Below are 25,544 nucleotides of genomic sequence, written 5' to 3' on the forward strand. Positions count from 1 at the left end.
CGTGTTCAATCCACCTACCTTGCACATCTTTGGGTTGTGGGGGTGAAACCCACGCAAACACGGGGAGAATGTGCAAACTCCACACGGACAGTGACCCAGAGCCGGGATCGAACCTGGGACCTCAGCGCCGTGAGACTGTAGTGCTAACCCACTGAGCCACCGTGCTGCCCTTTATTTCCATTTTTAAGGATCTATCTAGACACTGTCAGCTGTTGGGGGGGTTTCGTTATAGGGTTCAAGTTAATTGTGTTTGTGTTTTATATTTGCTTGTAATTTTTTTGAACTCTTGCATCATAATTTTCCAGTGCTCACTTCATTCAATAATTGTGTCGTTGAACTGGAAAATTGTGAATGTTACTCCATTGTTTAAGATGAGGAAGAAACCAATTAATATATAGCCATATGTGTTACACAAGATGTTATGGCTTGTTTTCTGTTCCATAAGAACATAAGAACTAGGAGCAGGAGTAGGCCATCTGGCCCCTCGAGCCTGCTCCGCCATTCAATTAGATCATGGCTGACCTTTTGTGGACTCAGCTCCACTTTCCGGCCCGAACACCATAACCCTTAATCCCTTTATTCTTCAAAAAACTATCTATCTTTACCTTAAAAACATGTAATGAAAGAGCCTCAACTGCTTCACTGGGCAAGGAATTCCATAGATTCACAACCCTTTGGGTGAAGACGTTCCTCCTAAACTCAGTCCTAAATCTACTTCCCCTTATTTTGAGGCTATGCCCCCTAGTTCTGCTGTCACCCGCCAGTGGAAACAACCTGCCCGCATCTATCCTATCTATTCCCTTCATAATTTTAAATGTTTCTATAAGATCCCCCCTCATCCTTCTAAATTCCAACGAGTACAGTCCCAGTCTACTCAACCTCCCCTCATAATCCAACCCCTTCAGCTCTGGGATTAACCTAGTGAATCTCCTCTGCACACCCTCCAGCGCCAGTACGTCCTTTCTCAAGTAAGGAGACCAAAACTGAACACAATACTCCAGGTGTGGCCTCACTAACACCTTATACAATTGCAACATAACCTCCCTAGTCTTAAACTCCATCCCTCTAGCAATGAAGGACAAAATTCCATTTGCCTTCTTAATCACCTGTTGCACTTGTAAACCAACCTTCTGTGACTCGTGCACTAGTACACCCAAGTCTCTCTGAACAGCGGCATGCTTTAATATTTTATCGTTTAAATAATAATCCCGTTTGCTGTTATTCCTACCAAAATGGATAACCTCACATTTGTCAACATTGTATTCCATCTGCCAGACCCGAGCCCATTCACGTAACCTATCCAAATCCCTCTGCAGACTTCCAGTATACTCTGCACTTTTCGCTTTACCACTCATCTTAGTGTCATCTGCAAACTTGGACACATTGCCCTTGGTCCCCAACTCCAAATCATCTATGTAAATTGTGAACAATTGTGGGCCCAACACGGATCCCTGAGGGACACCACTAGCTACTGATTGCCAACCAGAGAAACACCCATTTATCCCAACTCTTTGCTTTCTATTAATTAACCAATCCTCTATCCATGCTACTACTTTACCCTTAATGCCATGCATCTTTATCTTATGCAGCAACCTTTTGTGTGGCACCTTGTCAAAGGCTTTCTGGAAATCCAGATATACCACATCCATCGGCTCCCCGTTATCTACTGCACTGGTAATGTCCTCAAAAAATTCCACTAAATTAGTTAGGCATGACCTGCCTTTTACGAACCCATGCTGCGTCTGCCCAATGGGACAATTTCAGATGTTCCAGATGTATTAGTTTCTATGATCACAAGTTAGCAATGACTCATTGTTAACAGCGTAAGCGGTAGAAAAAGAAAACGCAGCTTATAACTTGTGTGACTGCATTGATGGTGATAATGGTAGTGGTGGCATTTGTACGTGGATTTTATACACTTGGTAACCTCACAGAGCATGAGTGGCCTTTGGATAGGAAGAAGGATTTCTGAATTGAAGAGAGTATCGTACTTCATAGGAAATTTAGGCTGGCAATCAAATTGTATATTCATATAGCGCCTTTCATGACAATGCCCATTAAGAGCCTAATTTGTGCTTTTGAGATCTAGACTTTGCTGTAATGTAGTGGAATAGTAAAGGCAAAAAGTAACTTGGGGATGGTGTTAAGGCTCCCTAACCGTAACCTTGCAGTAGGATAGAGTATTATGGAAGAAAGAAAAGGAGCTTGTCAGAAAGGCACTGATAATCATGAGGGATCTACATCTCTGAAAAATCGGATTGGCAAAGGGAGCCTAGATGAGGAACTTGCAGTATGTTTCCTGGATAATGGAAAGATTTTAGGAAAATTGGATTATAAATCTATTGTGCAATTTAAATGTTAAAAACCTGCGGTAAGCACTGCGGCCTCACGGTGCCAAGTTCCCAGGTTTGATCCTGGCTCTGGGTGTCTCCGTGTGGAGTTTGCACATTCTCTGTGTTTGCGTGGGTTTCGCCTCCAACACTCCAAAAGTTGTGCAGGGTAGGTGGATTGGCCACGCTAAATTGCCCTTTAATTAGAAAAAAATGAATTGGTACTCTAATTTTTTTTTTTAAACCTGGGGTTAGAATGTGTTTAGCTGCGATGGCCATTTTATTTTTAAGAATTCTGTTCTGCAGGGCCTGGGTGGGCTTAGCAGCCAGAAGGTGGAATTGACAAAGGAATGTGTTTTACAGACTGGGCTAATGTATAGTGGGGATGGCCACTATACTGGCTGGGGATGGCCCTTGGGAGTTGATGTACTTTCAGTCCCTGGAAAGTTAATTTGTTTTTTTAGCTTGGGGAAATGATGCCAGTACTGGGTGGAGCTAAGAGAGGTTTTTTTTCGGAGAAAGGCTTTTGGAAGTGAAGTCTGATCTGGCAACCGTGTTTTTTTTATACCACAAGTAAAAGACAGTTACCTTCCCAGTAATGCAGTTTTTTTTAAAAAAAAAGAAAGTAATAACATTAAAAGCAGAGCAGTCTTGTCTGAAGACAAGGACGAGGCTGAAACAACCCAATGAAGCAGCTATTTGAAGACTTTCAGCCAGAGTCTGAAGAAGTTTGAACTAGAGTCAGCATCTGTTCTGTAAAGCAAGTATTACTATATGCCCAGCTGATTTTTAAGATGGATTGAGAGCTGTATGTTTATTGTTTGATGGGAAATTGAGTAGTATTGTTGAGGGGTTAAGGGCTAATTGTAAGTCTGTTCTTTTCTGGGTATGAAATTAAAAAGTTTAATACTGTAATTATCATGTTTTTTTGTTTTGGAAATACCAAAGCCCTATATTTTTCACGCAATCACTTTTGGACTGAATAATCCTTTCCGCAGTCTTGCAAAGAAACTAAAATATTGGGTTTTGGTCCAGTATCCTAGCCACTGTTGGGGTCTGGTCTGGGATCATAATTTCCTAGAACAGCAAGTTCTGGTGCCAACCAGGCAGCAGGCTACACCAGACCTGGTATTGCGCAAATGGATGAGATTAATTACTGACATAGTGCAGGTTCCTCCGAGAAGGCAACTATCATACTATGACTGAATTTCACATTCACTTTGAGGGAGAGGGCAATTATGAGAGCATGAAAGCAGAGCATCTAAAGTGAACTGCCAAATTAAGTTCAATAGAGATGCAATGGCAGACATTTAAGATGATATTTCTAAATATGTAGATTATACATTCCAATAAGAGAGAAAAATGCCACGGGAGGACCCACCATACACGGTTAACTAAAAAAAGTTAGTATCAGGTTTAAAGAAAAAGCATGTCATTGTGCAACGATGGTTGGCAGGTCAGAAGATTGGACAGAATATAAAAAACAGCAAAGAATTAATTAAAGATTGAGGCAGGAAAAATTAGTCGAGAGTAAGCTAGCTAGAAATATAAAGATTGTAAGAATTTCTATAGATTGTTAAATATTTTCTTTTTTAAATAAGTGAGTATCGGTCCTACAGGAAATGAGTCTGGGGAATAATAATGGAAACTAAGCAGTTGGCAAGTGAATTAAACAGGTGTTTTGCCTCTGGTCACCTAATGAGAATACAAGTAACATCCCAGAAATAGCTGGAAATCAAGTATTGGAAAGGAGAGAGCAACTCTGGGAATCAATAGAGAATTGGAATTGAGCAAATTATTGAACTTGGGCTGACAAATCCCCAGGTCCTGATGGACTTCATCCTAGAGTCTTAAAATAAATGGCTCATGGGATAGCTAGTACATTGGTTTTAATTTTCCAAAATTCCCTAGACTCTGGGAAGGTTACATTTTTAAAAATAATTTTTATTCTCCTTTTTCACATTTTCTCCCAAATTTACACCCACCAACAATAAACAATAATTGTTAACAAATATGTCAATTCCCATATCAATAACAATAAACCCATCCTCCCACAAAACGCCAAACATAAACCCGCATGTTCACAGAGACAAATGACAAAAAGGAATCAGGGATCACCTGTAGTGACCATTAACACAAACAGCCCCCCTCCCCCCAACTAATGTTAGATGTTATCCAGTTCTTGACAAATTTAACCTTCTCAAGAGCCAAGAATTCCAACAGGTTCCCCCGCCATGCCAGGGCACAGGGTGGAGAGGTTGCTCTCCAATCTATCAGGATATGCCTTCGGGCGATCAATGAGACGAAGGCTATAACATCTGCCTCTGCACCCGTTTCCAACCCCGGCTGGTCCGACACCCCGAGTATGGCCTCCCGGGGGCCCGGGTCCAGTTTCACATGCACCGCTTTAGAAATTACCCTAAAACCTCCTTCCAGTAATCCTCTAACTTTGGACAGGACCGAAACACATGAACGTGATTTCTCCCCCCCCCCCCCCCCCCCCAAAACAACGTTCACACATCTTCTATTCCTTCAAAGAATCGGCTCATTCTCGTCATCGTGAGGTGTGCTCTGTATACCACCGTCAGCTGTATCAGCCCCAATCTCGCACACGAGGTGGAGGCATTTACTCTCCAGAGCACCTCACACCAGAACCCCTCCTCCATATCCTCTCCCAGCTCTTCCTCCCACTTTTGTTTTGATCCCTTCCAGTGGTGCCTTCTCCTCTTCCAAAATAGCTCCGTAAACCGACGAAACTGGGGGAAGGTTAAATTTGATTGGAAAATAGCAAATGTGACTTGTATTCAAAAATGGAGAGAGACAGAAAGCCAGAAGCAGCAGGCTTAACATGTATCAGGGAAAATGTTAGAAGCTATTATTAAGTTATAGCAAGGTCCTTTCCATTCAGGGCAATTGGGCAGAGCCAAAATGGTTTTATGAGAGGGAAATCATGTTTCACCAATTTATTGGCGTTTTGTTGATCAGTAACATATGCTGTGGAAAGTATTTGATAAGGTGCCACACAAAAGATTATTGTGAAAAATAAAAGCACATGTAGCCTATAGGGTAACATACTGGCATGGGTTGAAGATTGGCTAGCTAACATGCAACAGAGTAGGCGCAAATGGTTCTATTTTTGGTTGGTAAGATGTAACAAATGGTGTGTCACGAGGAACAGTAGCATGTGAAGAGGTCACAAGGTGTTATGATGGGGGATAATTAGGTTAAGGGGTGGGAAAAGATCTGGCAAATGGCGTATAATGTGGGAAAATGTGAAATTGTCCATTTTGGCAGGAAAAATGAAAACTAAGCTCTTTATCTAAATGGTGAGAGATTGTAAAGCTAGGATGCAGAGGGATCAGGGTATCCTAGTGCATGAATTGCAAAAAGACTGGTGTGCAGATACAGCAAGTAATTAGGAAAACTAATAGAAGATTATCGTTCATTGTGAGAGGAACTGAATACAAAAGTGGGGGGGGGGGGTGGGATATGCTTCAGTTGTACAGGAAGCAAATTTAGGGATGCCGTTTGTCAACAGTGCATCAAGAATGCGCAGAAAAGCAGGGCTGCGAAGCGCACGGCGAACCCTGAGCAAGAAAATTAAAATTTGAAGAAGCCTCATTTAGCTAAAAATCGTGTAGACTGCTCAGGACAGGCAGTGGAACAGGCCTATGGCATGCTTAGCATGAATGAGGCATGAGCAGAGCCTATTTTTGATAGTGATCGCAGTGGTGATCAATGGTAAGCAAATCAAGATGAAGTTTAATACGGGAGCCTCCATATCTGTAATTAGTGAAGAGGCCTACAAGTCGCGTGGGACTCCTGACACTGGCTCTTACTCTTTGGATGTATACTGGAGAGTCCGTCCCTTTGCTTGGACATTGGAAGTCCATATTATGTATAATGGTTAAGACGCAAGGGCTCGAGGACTTCCGGTTGCGGCTATGCCTAGCTAGGTCGCACGTTCGGCAGCTCCCGCCAAGAACAGACTTTTGGACCCTTTTGAGGAGCCCCAGCGGTACTTGTACGACGGTTCCCAGTGTGGGAAGGTGATAGTAAGGTTCCCCCAGCACTGTATGGCGTGGAGCGATCAAAAAAAGTGGTTTTGGAGCAGCAAAGAGAGCGGGGGGAGGAAAAGCAAGATGGCGGTGGGTGGAGATCAAGCAGAGTGGGCGCAGTGGTCGCTGGAGCAGCAGGAGTTCCTCAAAAACTGCTTTGCGGAGCTGAGAGCAGAAATGCTGGCGCCAATGAAGGCGTCGATAGAAAAGCTGGTGGAGACCCAGAAGGCCCAAGGGGCGGCGATTCGAGGGGTGCGGCAGAAGGCCTCAGAACAAGGGCAAGATTTTGGGCCTGGCGGTGAAAGTGGAGGCGCACGAGGCGCTATACAAGAAGTGGCAGGGGAAGTTTGAGGACCTGGAGAACAGGTCGAGGAGGACGAATCTTCGGGTTCTGGGTCTCCCTAAAGGAGTGGAGGGGTCTGACACTGGGGCATATGTAATTACAATGCTCAACACGCTGATGGGCGCCGGATCTGGAGGCAGGGAGCTTGATAATGGGGGGGGGGGGGGACTTTAACACGGTTTTGGCCGTCCCAGGACGGGTAAGAGGCCAGCTGCGGCCAAGGTGCTCGGGGTTTATGGACCAGATGGGGGGAGTGGATCCGTGGAGGTTTGCCAGGCCGGTGGCCAGAGAATTTTATTTTTTCTCCCACGTCCATAAAGCCTATTCCCGGATAGATTTCTATATAATGAGTAGGGCACTAATCCCGAAAGTGGAGAGAATATTCAGCTATAGACATCTCGGACCACTCCCTGCATTGGGTGGAGCTGGAGTTGGGGGAAGGAGAGGGACCAGCGCCCGTTATGGTGCCTCAATGTGGGACTGTTGGCAGATGAGGAGGTGTGCGGGCAGATCCGGGGGTGTATTCAAAGATACATGGAGGCCAACGATAATGGGGAGGTGCAGGTGAGGTTAATCTGGGAGGCTTTGAAGGCGGTGGTTAGGGGAGAGCTAATTTCCATTAGGGCCCATAGCGAGAGGAGGGAGAGATTGGTGGGGGAGATATTAAGGGAGGACAGGAGCTATGCAGAGGCCCCCGAGGAGGGGTTGCTTAGGGAGCGACGAAACCTCCAATGGAATTTGATCTATTGACCACGGGAAAAGTAGAGGCGCAGTGGAGGAAAATGCAGGGGACGGTATATGAATATGGGAGAAGGCGAGCTGGATGCTGGCACATCAGCTTCGTAAGAGGGAGACAGCAAGGGAGATTTGTGGAATGAGAGATAGAGGGGGCAATACGGTGTGGAGTGCGGTGAGAATAAACAAGGTATTTAGGGATTTCTATGGGGATCTGTTTGGTCTGAGCCCCCGGTGGGGGGGGAATGGGATATCTGGTGATTCTTGGATCAACTGAGGTTCCCGAGGGTGGAGGAGCAGCAGATGGCTGGTTTGGGGGCGCCGATAGGGCTGGAGGAGCTGTTTAAGGGATTGGGGAGCATGCAGGCGGGGAAGGCTCCGGGACCTGACGGGTTCCTGGTTGAATTTTACAGAAAGTATGTGGACCTCCTGGGCCCGTTGCTGGTGAGAACTTTAAATGAGGCGAGGGAGATGGGGACCCTGCCCCCGACAATGTCCCAGGCATTGATCTCGCTGATTTTGAAGCTGGACAAGGATCCATTGCAATGTGGATCGTATATTCCGATTTCGCTCCTCAATGTAGACGCTAAGTTGTTGGCGAAGGTTCTGGCTACGAGGATTGAGGACTCTGTCCCGGGGGTGATCCATGAGGACCAGATGGGGTTTGTGAAGGGTTAAACACGAATGTGCAGAGGCTCTTAAATGTGATCATGATGTCTTCGGTTGAGGGGGAAGCGGAGGTAGTGGCGGCCATGGACGCGGAGAAGGCCTTTGATCGAGTGGAGTGGGAGTATCTCTGGGAAGTGTTTAGGAGGTTCGGGGAAGGGTTCATAAGGTGGGTCAGGCTGTTATATAGGGCCCCAGTGGCGAGTGTGGCTACGAACCGGCAGAGGTCGGAGTACTTTAGGTTGTACTGCGGGATGAGGCAGGGGTGTCTCTTATCTCCCCCTGTTTGCACTGGCAATTGAGCCGCTAACCATGGCACGGAGGGAGTCTAGGAACTGGAGGGAATGGGTGTGGGGGGGGGGGGAGGAACACTGGGTGTCGTTATATGCTGATGACCTGCTGTTATATGTTGCAGACCCCGTGGAGGGGATGGTGGAGGTTATGCGGATCCTTGGGGCGTTTGGGGACTTTTCCGGTTATAAGCTCAATGTGGGGAAGAGTGAGCTCTTTGTGGTGCATGCGTGGGACCAGGGAAGGAGGATAGGTGAGCTACCGCTGAAGAGGGCGGAGAGGAGGTTTCGATACCCGGGGATCCAGGTAGCTAGGAGCTGGGGGGCCTGCATAAACTCAAGTTGGTACGGCTGGTGGAACAGATGGAGGAGGATTTCAAGAGATGGGATATGCTGCCGCTCTCCCTGGCGGGTAGGGTGCAGGCGGTCAAGATGATGGTCCTCCCGAGGTTCTTGTTTGTGTTCCAGTGCCTGACCATCCTAATCCCCAAAGCTTTTTTTAAACGGGTAAGCAGGAGCATTATGGGATTCATATGGGCGAATAAGACCCTGAGGGTGAAGAGGGTGTTTTTGGAGTGTAGCAGGGACAAAGGGGGGCTGGCGCTGCCGAATCTATGTGGCTATTATTGGGCAGCTAATGTGGCGATGATCTGTAAGTGGGTAATGGAGGGAGAGGGGACGCCTTGGAAGAGGCTAGAGGTGGCGTCTTGTGTGGGTACGAGTCTGGGGGCGCTGGTGAAGGCACCTGTGCCGCTCCCGCCGACAAGGTACACCATGAGTCCGGTGGTGGCGACGACTCTGAAGATCTGGGGGCAATGGAGGCGACATAGGGGCGAGGTGGGGGCCTAGGTGTCTGGAGTAATGCCTTGGGTCTCTGGATTACTAGCCCAGTGACAATGACACTATGCCATACCTTATCCCTAACCAAAAGATCAAGTGTTATGGGCCAGGGTTTAGAGAACCCCAAAGTGTGTCATGGAGTTCACCTGACCCACAACTTTTAACAGATTGTGGTATGGGGAGCACATGGCCCACTCTACAGGTGTGGTACAGCAGAAATGGAAAAAGTATTTTTTAAAGCAAAGCCATGTTTATTCTATGAACTCAAGTGAACCTTTTTAAAACATACAGTAAACATCTCAGCAACCATTAATTCAAATACAACCCCCAAAGACTACAACACTAAGTAAACCTTTAAGCTTTCCTTTTTTACATCCATTTGACTTAAAAACAAAACCTTTATCAGAAGCAAATCAGGTTAAAGTCACTACTGAAAACATTTATAATTCTGAATTCAGCAAATGATCAAGAGATGGTCTTTTGATGACAGAGAGAACAGCAGTACCCCTTGATTGGTCTGGTTTCAGCTCCAACACTCAAAACAAAATTAAAACACACTCTGCAGCAAACAGCCTAAAACGAAAGTAAAAAGCTGACGGCCCAGCTCCACCCACTCTCTGACATCACTGCAGTAGTAAACACCCATTTCTTAAAGGTACTCTCACTACAGATATTTATATGCACCTACTTCTTAAAGGTATTCTCACATGACACAAGCCAAAATTTGATTTAGATTGATTGATGCGGCATTACTGCGCATGCATTGTGCACCAGCATTTCATTTCAGTTTTCACAACCACCTGAACTTTTGTAAAATACTATAGCACATTGTGAACTGCCAGCCCTGCTGGCTGATGAAATCCCTGTCGTTCAGTAGCTGGCTGGACAGCACTGTTTACCCTGTATCTGCCAGTTTTCCAACTTGGCTCTAGTTTCTGTTGACCCTCTGCAAGATCCAGGGCCGGTCCAAGGTACCGGCAACTCGGGCAGTCGCCCGGGGAGCCATGTGCTAGGGGGCGCCAGAGACTCGGTCCCGCGCATGCGCAGTTGGGCCGGTGCCAACCAGCGCATGCGCGGTGGCCGCCCTCCCCCAGGGCGGGCCCTTTCGCTCCTCCGCCCGTCGCCTCCGCCCGTAGCCCCCCCCCCCCCCCCCCCCCCCCCCTCCGTCCGCGCCCCCCCCTCGGCCCGTCCCACCCTCGGCCTCGGGCCCGCCCCCCACCCTCGGCCCCCCCTCGCGCCCCCCCCCCCCCTCGAAGGGCGCCGAAGTTCAGCTTGCCCGGGGCGCCAGCAACGCTAGGGCCGGCGCTGGCAAGATCACTGCTTCCAGGTTATCACCCCATGGCCATGTCTCAACCTTGGCTCAGTGTGCAGCCACGCTATCCAAGTGGAGCAACCAGGAGCCAGTCAGTAACTCTGGAGAATACTCGGGCCTAGGCTGGTGCCCACCACCAAGTCCCAGTATGAGCTCTGCAGCAGCCAGACGTGAATGTGGTTCTCCTGATCGAACCAAATCCCCTGAATCGGGCAGAGATGTTCAGCCAGCCACTGTCACCAGAACCACTCCTGGTTGTTTGAGTGTTCCTTTCCTTTGTGGAGGCTATCTTTGTGATATGTTAATTCACCATTTGGTGTTTTTTTAAAAATCGGGTAGTGTGTGTTGTCTGGTGTGGTTGCATTGTGCGAGAGAAAGGCAAGGTAATGGAGCAATGTTCTGTCTAGGGCAGGAATATAAACCAACTTTTTAATGGCACAATAAACTTTGTTATTTGGAATTCTCTAACCAGAATTTCTGATATTCCCCTATGAAGTTATCTAGAACCCATGCCTGTATACTGTATTATTTGATGTTTAATGTACTGTTGAAGGTTAAAAGTAAGAATATTGTTCTTTACTATGAGTACTTGCATACGTGTTCATACTCTAGTATCGTGCTGTGTTCCATCATTGGAAATTGGAACTTTACTAACTGATATTTTTGATTAACTGCCACCATAATAATAGAGGATAATAGAGATTTTACTTGTGGCAAAATTTATTTTGTTTAGAGTATTTTCTTTTAGCAAGCTGTTTTTCAGGAGAACAGGTGCACTAAACAAGGGATAGATGTTTCTTCATCCCCTCTACCCTGTTTTACCCTTATTTTACTCTTTCCCCTCACCCTTTCTTTCTTTCTCTTGGGTTTCCCTCTTTTTATAATCTTACTCTTACTATTCCTCCTCAATGTTTTTTTCACTATCTTCCTTTTCCTTGCTTTCTTTGGTTGCTGTTTCATTACTTTCTTGGCACCACCCTCTTTCTATCTGATTTTCTTTCTTTTTTTGTCTTTTTTTCTCTTTTTATTCTATCTTCCTGATGTCTCCTTCCACCACCTTTACCTCTTTCAATGAATAGGTCTCTCTATCCTCTTGCTTTTGTGTTCTGCCTTTTTTTTTGGTCTATGTCCCAGTTTTTCATGCTAATCCTTTTGTGTCTCACTTGCACGTGCGCTTCATTGCACATTTAAATATGCATGGAAAGATTTGAGACAGAATGTGGTTAATCTCCCCACCTTGCTATTGTTGGCCATAAAAGAGCTATCCAGTAGCCCTTTAATACTGTTAACTCCACCTCCACTTTCATGTCTCTCTGTTGGGATGTTGAATAATTTACTTCCTCTTTAATTATCTTATTTGGTTTCACCCAAATTAGTTCCTTTTATCACTTGGTGAGGATTTGGCATTCTTGTTCTGAAATGGAGAATATGCATCATAGAATAATGAAAGTGGATTTGACATTCTTGTTCTTCCAGATTGTTTCTGAAATAGAGAATATGCGTCATAGAATAATTGAAATTCGTCAGGAGATTTATAATCATAATGAGAATGAAGTTGGCAGACGATGGACTTTTGAGGAAGGGGTAAGTAATAAAAGGAACATAAGTGCAAAGATTCTAAAAACAAAAACCCTGTGATGTGCTTATTTGTATGTAAAATTTATAATTATGCGGTACAACCATGATCTTGAGGCAAAATGTATACATGGTTTTGTTTCCCTGGAGTTTTGAAAGACCAGTCATTGAAATAGTCCATCTATTTTGGTCTTATCGTTAGAATTTTGCGAGGGATCCAACTTTCCAGTCTCTCCATTTAAATGAAGTTCCTCATTCCTTGTGACACCTGGTGCCCTCTCAAAGGTCGTCATGTTCTTCCAAAAGTATGGTGCCTAGATTGTACACATTACTCCATTTGAGGTCTAACCAGTGATTTCATAACGGTTTAGCATGAACCTTTGTTTAAGTTTATGTATTCAATACCCTATTTACAAAGCCAAGTATCCCAAATGTCATCCTAACATGTCATGCTACTTTCAAAGATGTGTGCATATGTGACCCCCTGCTACCCCTATCCTCGCACTGACTCAAATTAGTATGATTTAGATTTTGCGGGTCCCCATATTGTTCCTCACAAAAGTGCATAATTTCATCATTGTCAAATCATACCTGCCATATATCTATGTTCTCCTGAAGTTTACTATCCTGTTCACTATTTACTATGTTCCAAATTTTATATTATCACAAGCTTAGAAATTTTACTCCTAATGTTGCTGAAAAAAGAGTGCTTTTGAAAGTATTCATCTTCACTCATCAGGACTGATGCAAGAATGCCAAATATCAAAGCAAACAATTATTTATAACGCACGAGAAAAAGGGCTATTTCCAAAGCTCCCCTCACTACAAGATTGGCTTTATTGTCCATGTTGGAGTCTACTGACTACTGTCCAGTTGTATAACATCTGTTCACTGCAGCTCTTTGCCTGTTATCCTTTGACCAATTATATACTCAATTTACCACCATCCCTTTAATCCCATAATTACTTATTGCTTTTTTAAAAAGTTTGTTCATACAACATTCCAATCACCCACCTTAATTAATCTTCTAAGTACTTTGATGAAGTAATACGGTAGGTTGCTCCAATGTGGTTTGCTTTTGATAAAACTGCGCTAATCTGTGCTAATTGTCCTTTATTGATAATTCTCCCCAAGTGAGAATTGATTTTTGTGCTTGAACATGATCTTTAGTAGTTTTCTCACCACTGATAGATCTGTACTTATTGATTTATCTTTCTCACGTTTCATTGAATAGGATTATTCTCCAGAGTACAAAGGACAAACAAAGATATTCACACTTTGCTTTGTGTTTTTAAAAGCAGTGTCCAAATCAGTCAATTTCTTGTGTCCTTGGTCCTTCTGACTTAAAATGAAATCAGCTAATTTAGACCATATGTGATTCTCTTACCTCACCTTTTCAAAATGTTTTAATTGCAAATATTTATTCCATTGTTGCATTTGATATGCTTCACTTCATTATTGCAGAGGAACTGACACCATGTTGGTCATTTTGGTAACAAGGCAACAATTTTAGCCAGAAAAAAATGCAAAACGATGAAATAGTTGAACTGCAATTGAGTCACCACTCTGATTATAAAATAAATCATTTGGCTTTTTATATTTGAAGAAATTGCAACTGCTCTGACAATTTTCCCAGAGTTCTACACATAAGTAGAGAGCATATGTGACTCTTCATTTCAGACACAAAGACAGTGATGGGGCGTGGAAATTATAGGTCAGGTTTTCTTTGTTTTTTTGTAAACTGCTCTTGTATAATAAGGGGTGAAAGCACCAAACATTTGAAGGTACATGAATTTATCAGGATCGATCCACACACATTTCTCAGTAGCACATTATATTTGAGATTTCTTAAAACATGCTCTTCAAAAAATAAGGTAATTGAACAGTGTTTTAGAAGTGGTATGTAAATTGTATCCATGTGATGAGCACCCCACAAGAGGCTTGATAAAGCCCTAAAGAATTGAGGAGAATTAATCTTGAGTGGATGCAGAGGTGGGTATGGTCAGAAGATGAAAGGAAGCTTCTTGCTCTACCCATGTCTCCGAAATCGCCACAACATCGAGATCCCAGGTACCAACCCATGCTGCAAGCTCACCCACCTTATTCCGGATGCTCCTGGCGTTGAAGTAGACACACTTCAAACCAGCGTCCTGCTTGCCGGTGCCCTCTTTCGAACTTTTAACCCTATCCCTGACCTCACTACTCTCAACATCCTGTACACTGGGACTACAATTTAGGTTCCCATCCCCCTGCTGAATTAGTTTAAACCCCCCCGAAGAGCACTAGCAAATCTCCCCCCCAGGATATTGGTACCCCTCTGGTTCAGGTGAAGACCATCCTGTTTGTAGAGGTCCCACCTACCCCAGAATGAGCCCCAATTATCCAGGAAACCAAAACCCTCCCTCCTGCACCATCCCTGTAGCCACGTGTTCAACTCCTCTCTCTCCTTATTTCTCACTTCGCTAGCACGTGGCACGGGTAACAACCCAGAGATAACAACTCTGTTTGTTCTAGCTCTCAGCTTCCACCCTAGCTCCCTGAATTTCTGTCTCAAATCCCCATCTCTCTTCCTACCTATGTCGTTGGTACCTATGTGGACCACGACTTGGGGCTGCTCCCCCTCCCCCTTAAGGATCCCAAAAACACGATCAGAGACATCACGAACCCTGGCACCTGGGAGGCAACATACCAACCGTGAGTCTCTTTCGTTCCCACAGAACCTCCTGTCTGTTCCTCTAACTATGGAGTCCCCAATGACAAGTGCTCTGTTCCTCTTCTCCCTTCCCGTCTGAGCAACAGGGACAGACTCTGTGCCAGAGACCTGCGCCCTATTGCTTACCCCTGGTAAGTCGTCCCCCGCAACAGTATCCAAAACGGTATACTTGTTATAGAGGGGAACGACCACAGGGGATCCCTGCACTGCCTGCCGGTTCCCTCTCCCTCCCCTGACGGTAACCCATCTACTTTCCTCTTTTACCTGAGGTGTGACTACCTCCCTATAACTCCTCTCAATAACCTCCTCCGCCTCCCGAATGATCCGAAGTTCATCCAGCTCCAGCTCCAGGTCCCTAATGCGGCTCTCGAGGAGCTGGAGTTGGGTGCACTTCCCGCAGATGTAGTCAGAAGGGATACTAGAGGTGACCCTTTCCTCCCACATTCTGCAGGAGGAACATTCAACTGCCCTAGCCTCCATTCCCACTGGACTAACTTCCCAACAACTGAAAAATAAAAAAAATAAAAAGCTTGTTAGTTTCGCAATCCAACGGACAGAGCTTTTTTTTTGGTTAGAGGAGGAGGATGGGTGGGAGACACTACGTAAGTAGTGTTTCGGGTAAAGCTGTCACTCGAGAACAGCCCCTTCACAAACCACCTTCAACTTACGCTGACCGCACTGCACGTATGCAAATCTCCCCGGAACAGCCAATCAGAAGCTCTGCTCTGCTGCCCTCTGCTGGATGCTCACCTTCCGTCGAACTCCTCGGGTCACTGATGCAGGTGCACCTTCAACTTACGCTGACCGCACTGCACGTATGCAAATCTCCCCGGAACAGCCAATCAGAAGCTCTGCTCTGCTGGATGTGACTGGGATGGAGCCAACTTCTCAACATAGCAACTTAGTGAGCGCACAGGCTCTCGATCCGGCACACTCGAGGCATAACTGCTGACTGCTAAGATTATTAAATATGAGAAACTGGATCTGTTAGCACAAAATATCAATGTTAATATTTTGAGCTGCAGAACATGGGTGAAAAATTTGATGAAGCAGAAGAGAGAATTAGTACTGTCGAAAATGCAACTTCCTCAGTAGAGGCCTGCTTACAATCCTTGGAAAATCAGTGGTGTGGCATGTCAGAATTCCTTGACGACCTGGAAAACGGAGGCTGGAGGAAGAATGTCCTGATCGTTGGTTTTCAAGAAGTTGCTGAGGACAAGCTTCCAGTTAAATTCTTTGAGAACTGACTATCATGTCGTCTGAATTCAGAAACAAAAATTGGGCACGTTAAATTAGAAAGGGTACATCATATCCTGTCTCTTGAGGCCTAGCGGCAAGCATGGTCCCCAGCCAGTAATGATCTGTTTTCATAACTTCAAAAATCACCACAGAGTATTGGAGGCAACTTAGAAATAATGGGATCTTGCTATATGAGGGAACAAAGATCTCTCTTTTTTTTCTCCTAAGATTTCACGGCGGTGATACATCAGAGATATATTGGGTTTGATGTAGTTAGAAGATGCCCAAAGGCGTTAGAGTGCAATATGCCCTACTGTATCCTGCTACACTGAGGATGACATCCAACATGTTTATAAAGATTCGGAAATCCGGCTAAAGCCTTGGATTTTGTGAACTCCATGGAAGGCAATCATTTGGAATAACAGACTGCGGTTCCGTGTATAATCCAGACTATCTCCCTTGTCATTATAATTTATTTCTGATCCTGTCGTATTTTTCATTCTGACAGGGACAATTTAACAGTTGAGCATTGCAATGAGTTTTTATCCTTGGGGGTATGGCAGGGAGTTCCATCTACCTTTAATGAAACTTACTCCACGTGCTCCTTCTAGTTAAGGATATGTTGTGCTGGTTGTATTACACTAGGGCTGTGTGAAGAATATCCGCCTTCCTTTTCATCTGTATGCTCATAATGCTTATGTTTTATGGCCTCCTTTGCTCTGATCACAAAGATGAGTAGTGCCACTGCTGGGAGGTGGGTGTGTGTGGATCAAGTCTCAATAGGAAGGGTTAGAATGCAGAAAGGGCATTCGGTGCAATTCATGGTATATTTTAATCTCTCTTTTGAGGAGAAAGACTGTGTAATTGTAAAGTTTTTAGGGATAGCTTTACAGGGCCTCACGTTTGATAGTGATAACCCCCTTAGTGCTATTGGTTTCAGGTGTTTTGTTTTTACAATTTACACCATATGAGAATTTCAAGAGAGTTGGGGGCAGAGGTGAATGTAGTGGCCATCACTAAGGAGAAGGTGCTGGGAAAGCTGAAAGGTCTGAAGGTGGATAAATCATCTGGACCGGATGGACTACACCTCAGGGTTCTGAAGAAGATAGCTGAGGATTTTGTGGAGGCATTGGTAATGAACTTTCAGGAATTACTCGAGTTGGGAAGGGTCCCAGAGGACTGGAAAATAGCTAATGGAGCACCCTGTTCAAGAAGGGAGGGAGGCTGAAGACTGGAAATTATAGGTTGGTTAGCCTGACTTCGGTCGTTGCTAAGATTTTGGAGTCAATTATTAATGATGAGATTGCAGAGACGTGCACTGTAAAGTAGGGCTCAGTCAGCACATATTAATAAAGTGGGAGTCATGCCTAATAAATCTGTTAGAATTCTTTGAGGACGTTAGAGTCTTTGAGGACGTTAGAGGAGATCCGTTGGGCATGATCTATTTGGATTTTCAGAAGGCCTTTGATAAGGTGCTGTACAGGTGGCTGATAAATAAGATAAGAGCCCATGGTGTTCAGGGCATAGATAAAGGATTGACTGACTGGCAGAAGGCAGAGTGGGGATAATGGGGTCTTTTCAGGATGGCAGCCGGTGACTAGTGGTGTTCCGCAGGTGTCAGTGTTGGAACTAGATGATTAGAATCCTAGAATTCCTATAGCAACCCCTGATGCCCTTATTAATCAGAGGAGACCATTCAGCTCATTGAGCCTGCACTGACCCTTGGAATGAACACTACCCATATCCACTGCCCCGTCCACCCTGCCCTATCCCCATAACCTAATCACATCCCTGGACACCAAGGGGCAATATATCATGGCTAATCCAACTAACCTGCACATCTTTGTACTGAGAGGAGGGTCTCATTGAAACTTACAGAATACTGAGAGGCCTAGATAGAGTGGGCATGGAGAAGATTTTTCCACTAGTAGATGAGTCTAGAAGCGGAGGGCACAGCCACAGACTGAATGGGATCCTTTAAAAAGATGTTAAACCAGAGGGTGGCGAATTTGTGAAACTCACTGCCGCAGAAGGCTATGGATGCACGAGTCACTGAGTGCCTTTTAAGACAGTGATAGATAAGTTCTTTATTAATAAGGGCATCAGGGGTTCCGGGAAGAAGGCAGGAGAATGGTGATGGATCAGCCATGATCGAATGACGGAGCAGACTCTGGACCGAATGGCCTAAATCTGCTCCCTATATCTTGTGGTCTAAAATTATTGGACTCTGGGGTCTTGCCAGACTGAAGATCCTTCAAGACAAATACCACTTCCCCCTTAGAAATGGAGCACTTTGCGTCGACTTTTGGTCCTCCAAAACTGTTGGGAGTTTAAAGGCAGCTATATCAAGCAGACCCCACCCTCCTTTCTTGCGTTTATAAAGTGGGACCTACATCACCTTTGCTGATGCTATCAATTTCACTTTCTGCATAGTCTTTTTTTTTATTTTTTTTAATAAATTTAGAGTACCCAATTATGTTTTCCAATTAAGGGGCAATTTAGCGTGGCCAGTCCACCTCGCCTGCACATCTTTGGGCTGTGGGGATGAAACCCACGCAAACACTGGGAGAATGTGCAAACTCCACACGGACAGTGACCCAGGGCCGGGATTGGAACCCGGGTCCTCGGCATCAATGCTTGCCACCGTGCTGCCCCGCTTTCCGCATAGTCTTAAAGGAAATTAACGTGGTGTTTAGCTCCTTCTCACTTAAAATTGGCCAAATTACAGTTCCTAATTCAAAGGGAGGCCTTGGGATGCCGAAAATTTAAATGCATCTATTGCCCTCACATCTCAAATTTATGCAAAAATGGGGAAGAGGAGTCCAGACCCCCATTTGGCTTGATATTGAAGCTAGTCAGTCTGAATATTCTTTACAAGCTCTGTTGTTTCTTGGGGATTTTAGAACTGTCCGAACAAGTGTGAGAATCCAATAATCATGAATAAGGTCCGTGAGTTAGAAGGTATATTTTGACTTCGCGCTCTCTCTCGCCTATTCAGGGTAACCCAGATTTCCCACCAGGTCTTACAGACCATGATTTTGATATTTGAAAGGATTGGGGACTTATTGGCTCGAGGACATGTTGGAGTACTTCTTCGTTATCTTTTGAGAAACTGTCAACAATTTGACATCCGAGATGCTCCTTTTTCAGATATCTACAACTTGGAGATTTTATTCTTAATAAGACCTCTGCAACATGATGCTAGTGTCTCCACAGTTGGAAGAAAATCCTGTTTTCGATGGACCCAAAGCAATTAATCAACAAGTTTTATGATACATTTTTGCGATGTGCTAGGGACTCTGCCGTCATGGGGTGGAAAAATCTTGGTGAATATTGACTGGAGACCTGGGCACCAACTGGGAAAATGCCAATAGAATCTTGGTTTGTAATAAGATGAAGGAGACATGTTGCTCGTTCTGGGTGAGTGTGCTTTACACTCAATTTGGCTCTGTTTTATTCCTTAGCTCTAGAGTCGCCAGGTATCGTTAAGATACCGCCACAAGTTTCAAGTTCAAGTTCAGACCAATAACTCAATACACCAGTTAGTAAGTTCAAATAGACACGTTTATTATAATACAGTTATCTATTAATTATGCATATAAAACTAAAAGACTAGGCTATTCTTACCACTAACAGGCCAATACTTATCTGGAATAAGGGAACTGCCGGATCAGGGAACAATGGCCTCTTGCTTTGTCCTGGATCCGCAGGCTTCCAGTCGGTGTGGACTAAAGGGGTCAGGAGTGTCTACTCTCGTAGCGTGCGTTGTATGACACTTACTTGATGGCGGCTGCTGACCAGGCCCCTCCTTCTCAAGGTTCTTCTACTGCAAAGGTGTTCTGCTGGGAGGGCCGGCTGGTCAAGAAGAACGAATCAGTCCTGGGACCTGACTTTTATAGGTCCCAGGGACTTCGCTTCCTTCTGGGTGGACCCTCTCTAAACCTGCAATCGATTGGGTCTCTTCCCAATCGATTGATTTGAATTTCCCCAATAACGGGGCCGTTCTTCAATCACTGGGCGGTTCCTTACACCTTATTGGTGTCTTAGACTCCACTGGCGCCGGAATGTCTGACCTTCCATAGAATGTTTCAATTGCAGTTAACTGTTGTGTCCATTGTGCCTGGGAATCACCGTGAATCGCTCACTTAATATGCGCAGCTCGTTAGTTACAATTCTGTCTGGTTTCTGTAGCAGCTAGAATACAGGGGATTCTGCAAACTGCTTGTTTCTTTGCCACTGTCCATTTTTTTCTTGTACCTTTTGCGTTCTTCCATTTTGTGTGAGGAAGTGGCCAACCCAGGTGGCTACAGACACAACTTAAAATATTCCACCAGCTCCTTTGTTACACCAAACTTTAGACACCAAGCAGACATAGATATTTCTTCATTGTGCCAAAAATGCAAACTAGTGAGAGGAGACTAGGCATTGTAGCTGGTCCTGTGTCATAGTTATTGGTTGGGCATACTTAAAAGAACTTGAACATATTTGATACGGCTTTATAGATTGATCCTTTTGTATTTGTCCTGGGGCTCCCAGACAGTCAGATAAGTACCAATGAGAAAAGGCCGTACACTATCCTAACATTTGCTGCACAGAAGAATATATCCTTTGTTCTCTGATTAGCGATAAACCTCCTTCTGTTCAGAATTGGCATAATTTTATGGATTGCATCCCTTTCTAACCTGTATACACCGATCAAAATCAGACGCATTCCAAAAGGTATGGGGCTGCTATCTCAGTCAGGCTCTGTAGAATTTGACTTAATCTTGTACTACATACTCCTACAAGGTTTTCCATCGGTATGTAGTTCTGCCTCTAAAATACTAGACGTGACGGTGTGCACCACTTCCCCATGTTTTCATGACTTTATCTTTTGCGCACCCCCCCCCCCCCCCCCATATTACTTGTCCTGTCTACTTAAAGTTTATTAGTTTCTTTTGCATACCTAGGGAAAGCAGTGCACCTTAAATTACAAGATTTTTAAATTATGTGCAGTACACCCAGCGTTAAAGATGGCAGCACAAATAAATAATGCCACTATAAAGCGAAACCTTTATTTTTGTATCAAGAGGCACAGAGTAGAAAAGCATAGAACTGATGTTGGTCTTGGAGAAATTCTTAGGCTACAGTTGAGAAGGATGCACTAAATTCACATTCTTTGCACTGAAATTTTTTAATTAACCTGTAGTTTGAATTAAACTGTAAATAAATAATCTTTATTTCAATGGCATCTTTCACAACCCAAGGGCGCCCCAAAGTGCTTCATGACTAATGAGAATTTTTTCAGAAGTGTAGTCACTTTCAATGCAGGAAACACACCAGCCAGTTAGCCACAAACTGGATAAATGACCCAAATTATCTGTTTTGAGCATTGGCATAGGAATAAATGTTGGCCAAGACAGTTCCCCTTCCTTTTCATTGATCTGAGCGGGCAGTGTGGCCTTGATTTCCAATCCGATTTAAAAGACTTTACCTCCAGCAATGCAGGACTCGCTCAGCACTGCAGCTTAGTTTCTCAAGTGGCGCATAAATCCACAACCAAACCCTTGGGCGAGTGCTCCCACTGAGCCATTAAATTGCAATGTCCTGCATTTTTTTTTCATGTAACGGATGATTTGATTCAAATGACAATACTTGAGACCACTTCATAATAACAATATGAAAGAGGTGAAAAGGGTGCGCTATAGAATTACCAAAGATGCATGGTGAATTACAATTGCGCAAAAAGTTGTAGGTTCAGAGTTTTCTTATCACTCGAGCTGTGGATGTCTTCAAAATTTTGAATGGTTGTGATAAAATAAATAAGTTTGTTTCACTTTTACAATTGTCAGCAAAGTACTGATGAATATGAGCAAAACATTTACTGGAAGTTGAATTTCTGTTTGTTCATGGGATGTGGGCATAACTGGCTGGGCCAGCATTTGTTGCCCATCCCTAATTGCTCTTGAACTGAGTTTTTTTTTTGCGAGAGAATTTAAGAGTCAACCACATTGCTGTGGATCTGGAGTCAAATGTAGGCCAGACCAAGTAAGGGTGGCAGATTTTCTTCTCTAAAGGACATTAGTGAACCAGGTGGGCTTTTACGAAAATTTCATGGTCATCATTAGATTTTTAATTCCAGATTTTTATTGGGTTCAAATTTCACCATCTTCCCGGGTGGAATTTGAACCTAGGACCCCAGAGAATTACCCCATGGTCTCTAAATCGCTAGTCAAATGACAATATCACTACACCACCGCCTCCCCTAATTCTGCCATAAATTAACTACCCATAACTTTTAAAGGGATTAGATAATTAGTTTTAAAAGAATTATAAAACTAGATGGAAAATTATGAAGAAGGTGGAATTATACATTTGTGGAGGAAAATACATTGTGGACTTAATATGCTGAATGGTCTTCTATGGTGCAGCAGCATTTTTTGATTTTCTTTTCTTTCATGTAGAAAAACTATGCTGACATGGTTTGTTGCAATTTATTGCTTTCTATGATAGATTAAACGGCCCTACTTTCATGTGAAGCCATTGGAAAAAGTACAGCTGAAAAACTGGAAAGATTATCTTGACTTTGAGATAGAAAATGGAACCCTTGAACGTGTGGTGGTTTTGTTTGAGAGGTGCCTTGTTGCTTGTGCCCTTTATGAAGACTTCTGGATAAAGGCAAGTAATTGCTGTAGAACCTTATTAAAGGGGTACATTTTTAAACTTATGGTATGTACAGAACAAAAACCTGAGTCTACAAGCTATACCACTCTGTTGGTTCATAGTATTAGACTGTAAAAAGATTTTAAAATAATATTCCAAGGGTAGTCAAAAAGCTATGACCCTAGTTAGTGCTGGACTCTGAACGCTGAAATGAATTTTGATTTGATCTGTTTTTGTGTGTTTCCTCAAAAGCTACGGTTGCCAGTGTGTTAAATATACAGTATTGTGTCAGTGAAATTACCATAGATTGCATCATTCTCTCCTTCAAACAATTGGTAACTTGAGATCATTCCAGTTATGATTTGTATTGTGCTTGCTTTCAAAGTACAAAAAATTATCTTCCTTTCCAAAACTTGATCTTTGCAATGAAGTTAAAGCCGATGAACCGTATCATCTGAACATCCACTGCTATCGTTTACTTGCATATTAATTGTTCAAAAACATTTAATGTTCTATTCTAGATAGCCAGTTGGTGAAGGATGGTATTGGAGTCTATCTTTACTCGGTGTTACAGAGTCAAACATTATTAACATCCATCACCTATTCAACCACATGCCTGATTTAGGAAGTTTCTCTTTATTTGTGCTCACGTGAAACCTCAATTAATGCTTCCATCTGCATATAATTAACAAAACTGATATAATTAACATTTAAATCCAAGATAATGATTTACCAATACATAATCTGGTCAGCAGCTTGAATCAGAATTAATGTTTGTTATGTATTTAAAATTACAGTATGCTAAATTCATGGAAAGCCATTGTAATGAAAGTGTGCGACATGTGTACAGCAGAGCATGTACAGTTCATCTTGCAAAGAAACCCATGGTACACTTACTTTGGGCAGCTTTTGAGGAACAACAAGGTAAGCTCCGATAAATAATCTAAATCTGAGTCTACTGCTCAAATGCTTTTGATACAAATCCTTGTGGTGGTGATGAATTATGTAGGTTTTTAAAGACTTAGTAAAGTGGGGCTAATAACACCTTTTGGTGATGGTAGTTCTCAGGCATAATTATAACAGTCATCTATGAAATATTTTTATTTATAATTGTCTTTGTAATTTCTGTTTCAGGGAACATTAATGAAGCACGAAGAATCCTGAAAACACTTGAAGGATCTATACCTGGGTTAGCCATGGTCCGTTTAAGACGAGTGAGCCTAGAACGGCGCCATGGAAATATAGAAGAAGCAGAGTTTCTGCTGCAAGATGCAATTAAAATCAGTAAAATGCCCAGTGAAGCATCTTTCTATGCAGTGAAGTTGGCTCGTCTTTTATTCAAAGTAGAGAAGAGCCTTCCTAGGGCTAGGAAGGTTTTAGTGGAAGCAATAGACTTTGATAAGGTATGGTGCAAATTATTTCAATGTAAACTTCATTAAAACGATGATTTCTGTGAACCAAGCTTGTAAAGCAGCGAAGCATATTTAGTTTTAGAGTAGTTAAGGAATAACTTGTTCTGTCATATATTTTTATATTCTGTTTTAATTTCGAATGGTTAATTTCACCACAGTTCCAGAGGACTCTCGGCTGCTCTCCTCTTTGAGAGTGGTCATTTAACCTGAGGGTGACCACATCTCAAGCGATGAAAGGTTGAGATGGCAGGACCTTCATGAATATGCTCAGCCAGTACAGGAATTGAACCTGCGCTGTTGCCGTTTGCTCCGCATCATGAACCAGCCAGAATGGGATTGATTAGCTCAATTGGCTCAGTTCCTGTACTTGCTGAGGTTATTCATGAAGGCCCTGCCTTCTCAACCTTGCCCCTCCCGGGATGTGATCACTCTCGGGTTAAATCACCACCAGTCAGCGCTCAAAGGGGAGAGCAGCCTAGGATCTTCTGGCACTGTGGCAACATTTACATTTATCTTAAAACCAAGTAGTAATATTCATTTTAATTGTGAGCCAAAGTTATATTGGATCACATGCTAGATCATGAGCTTCTTTACCAAATCCATGTGAAAAGTACTGATCATTTGCAATACAGAATTGCTTCGACAAATGACTGTATACATTCAGTTTCTCTTGTTGATTGAGCTATTGCTGTAAGACTGCTTCGCTAATAGAGAAAATAAGTGACATCAAAAAGGTGAAATACTGCATGCCACATTCTTTCTGAAACTTAATACAATTAGTTCTGCACTGTTATATAATGGAACCATAGTAATTAATCCAGTGATTAAACTGGACGTACGGGGTGGCACAGTGGTCAACAATGCTACCTCACAGCACCAGGGGCCAGCATTCAATTCTGGCCTTGGGTGACTGTGGAGTTCACACGTTCTCCCCATGTCTGCGCCTGAATCTTTTTTTAAAATATGAATTTAGAGTTCACAATTCATTTTTTCCACTTAAGGGGCAATTTAATGTGGCCAATCCACCAAGCCTGCACGTCTTTGGGTTGTGTGGGGCGAAACACACGCAAACACGGGGAGAATGTACAAACTCCGCATGGACAGTGACCCAGAGCCTTGATCAAACCTGGGACCTCGGCACTTTGAAGCAGCAGTGCTAACCACTGTGCCACCGTGCTGCACATGCGTTTGAATCTTTAAGACAACTGTATCCACAGTGTTTAAAACCCTATTGAACTCTCGTATCATGCCAACCTGGAGTTGTATGCCTAATATTGACAAAGTTGTTGATTTTTAGCTAGTTCTGCAAGAAAATAAACTGCTGAGCCTTTTTCGAATTGCTAACATTTAAAGTCTATGTATCTATATATAGACTTATGGGTATTATAC

At 43.6% G+C, this 25,544-nt stretch overlaps 1 protein-coding gene across 8 annotated transcripts in view; it reads left to right on the forward strand.

Moving 5' to 3' along the window:
- prpf39 (PRP39 pre-mRNA processing factor 39 homolog (yeast)) overlaps positions 1-25,544 on the forward strand; it is a 78,074-nt gene that overhangs the window by 39,058 nt on the left and 13,472 nt on the right. For all 8 annotated transcript variants that reach the window (XR_005457889.1, XM_038776307.1, XM_038776308.1 and 5 more), the window contains exons 7-10: positions 12,051-12,158; positions 22,594-22,758; positions 23,541-23,667; positions 23,878-24,146. Coding sequence is in view for 7 of the 8 variants with exons in the window: in XM_038776307.1 (XP_038632235.1) it covers positions 12,051-12,158; positions 22,594-22,758; positions 23,541-23,667; positions 23,878-24,146 (669 nt within the window). In the remaining variant the exon portion in view is untranslated. The remainder of the gene's footprint in view (positions 1-12,050; positions 12,159-22,593; positions 22,759-23,540; positions 23,668-23,877; positions 24,147-25,544) is intronic.

Source organism: Scyliorhinus canicula, chromosome 2, assembly GCF_902713615.1.
Source record: "Scyliorhinus canicula chromosome 2, sScyCan1.1, whole genome shotgun sequence".
Taxonomy (NCBI): domain Eukaryota; kingdom Metazoa; phylum Chordata; class Chondrichthyes; order Carcharhiniformes; family Scyliorhinidae; genus Scyliorhinus; species Scyliorhinus canicula.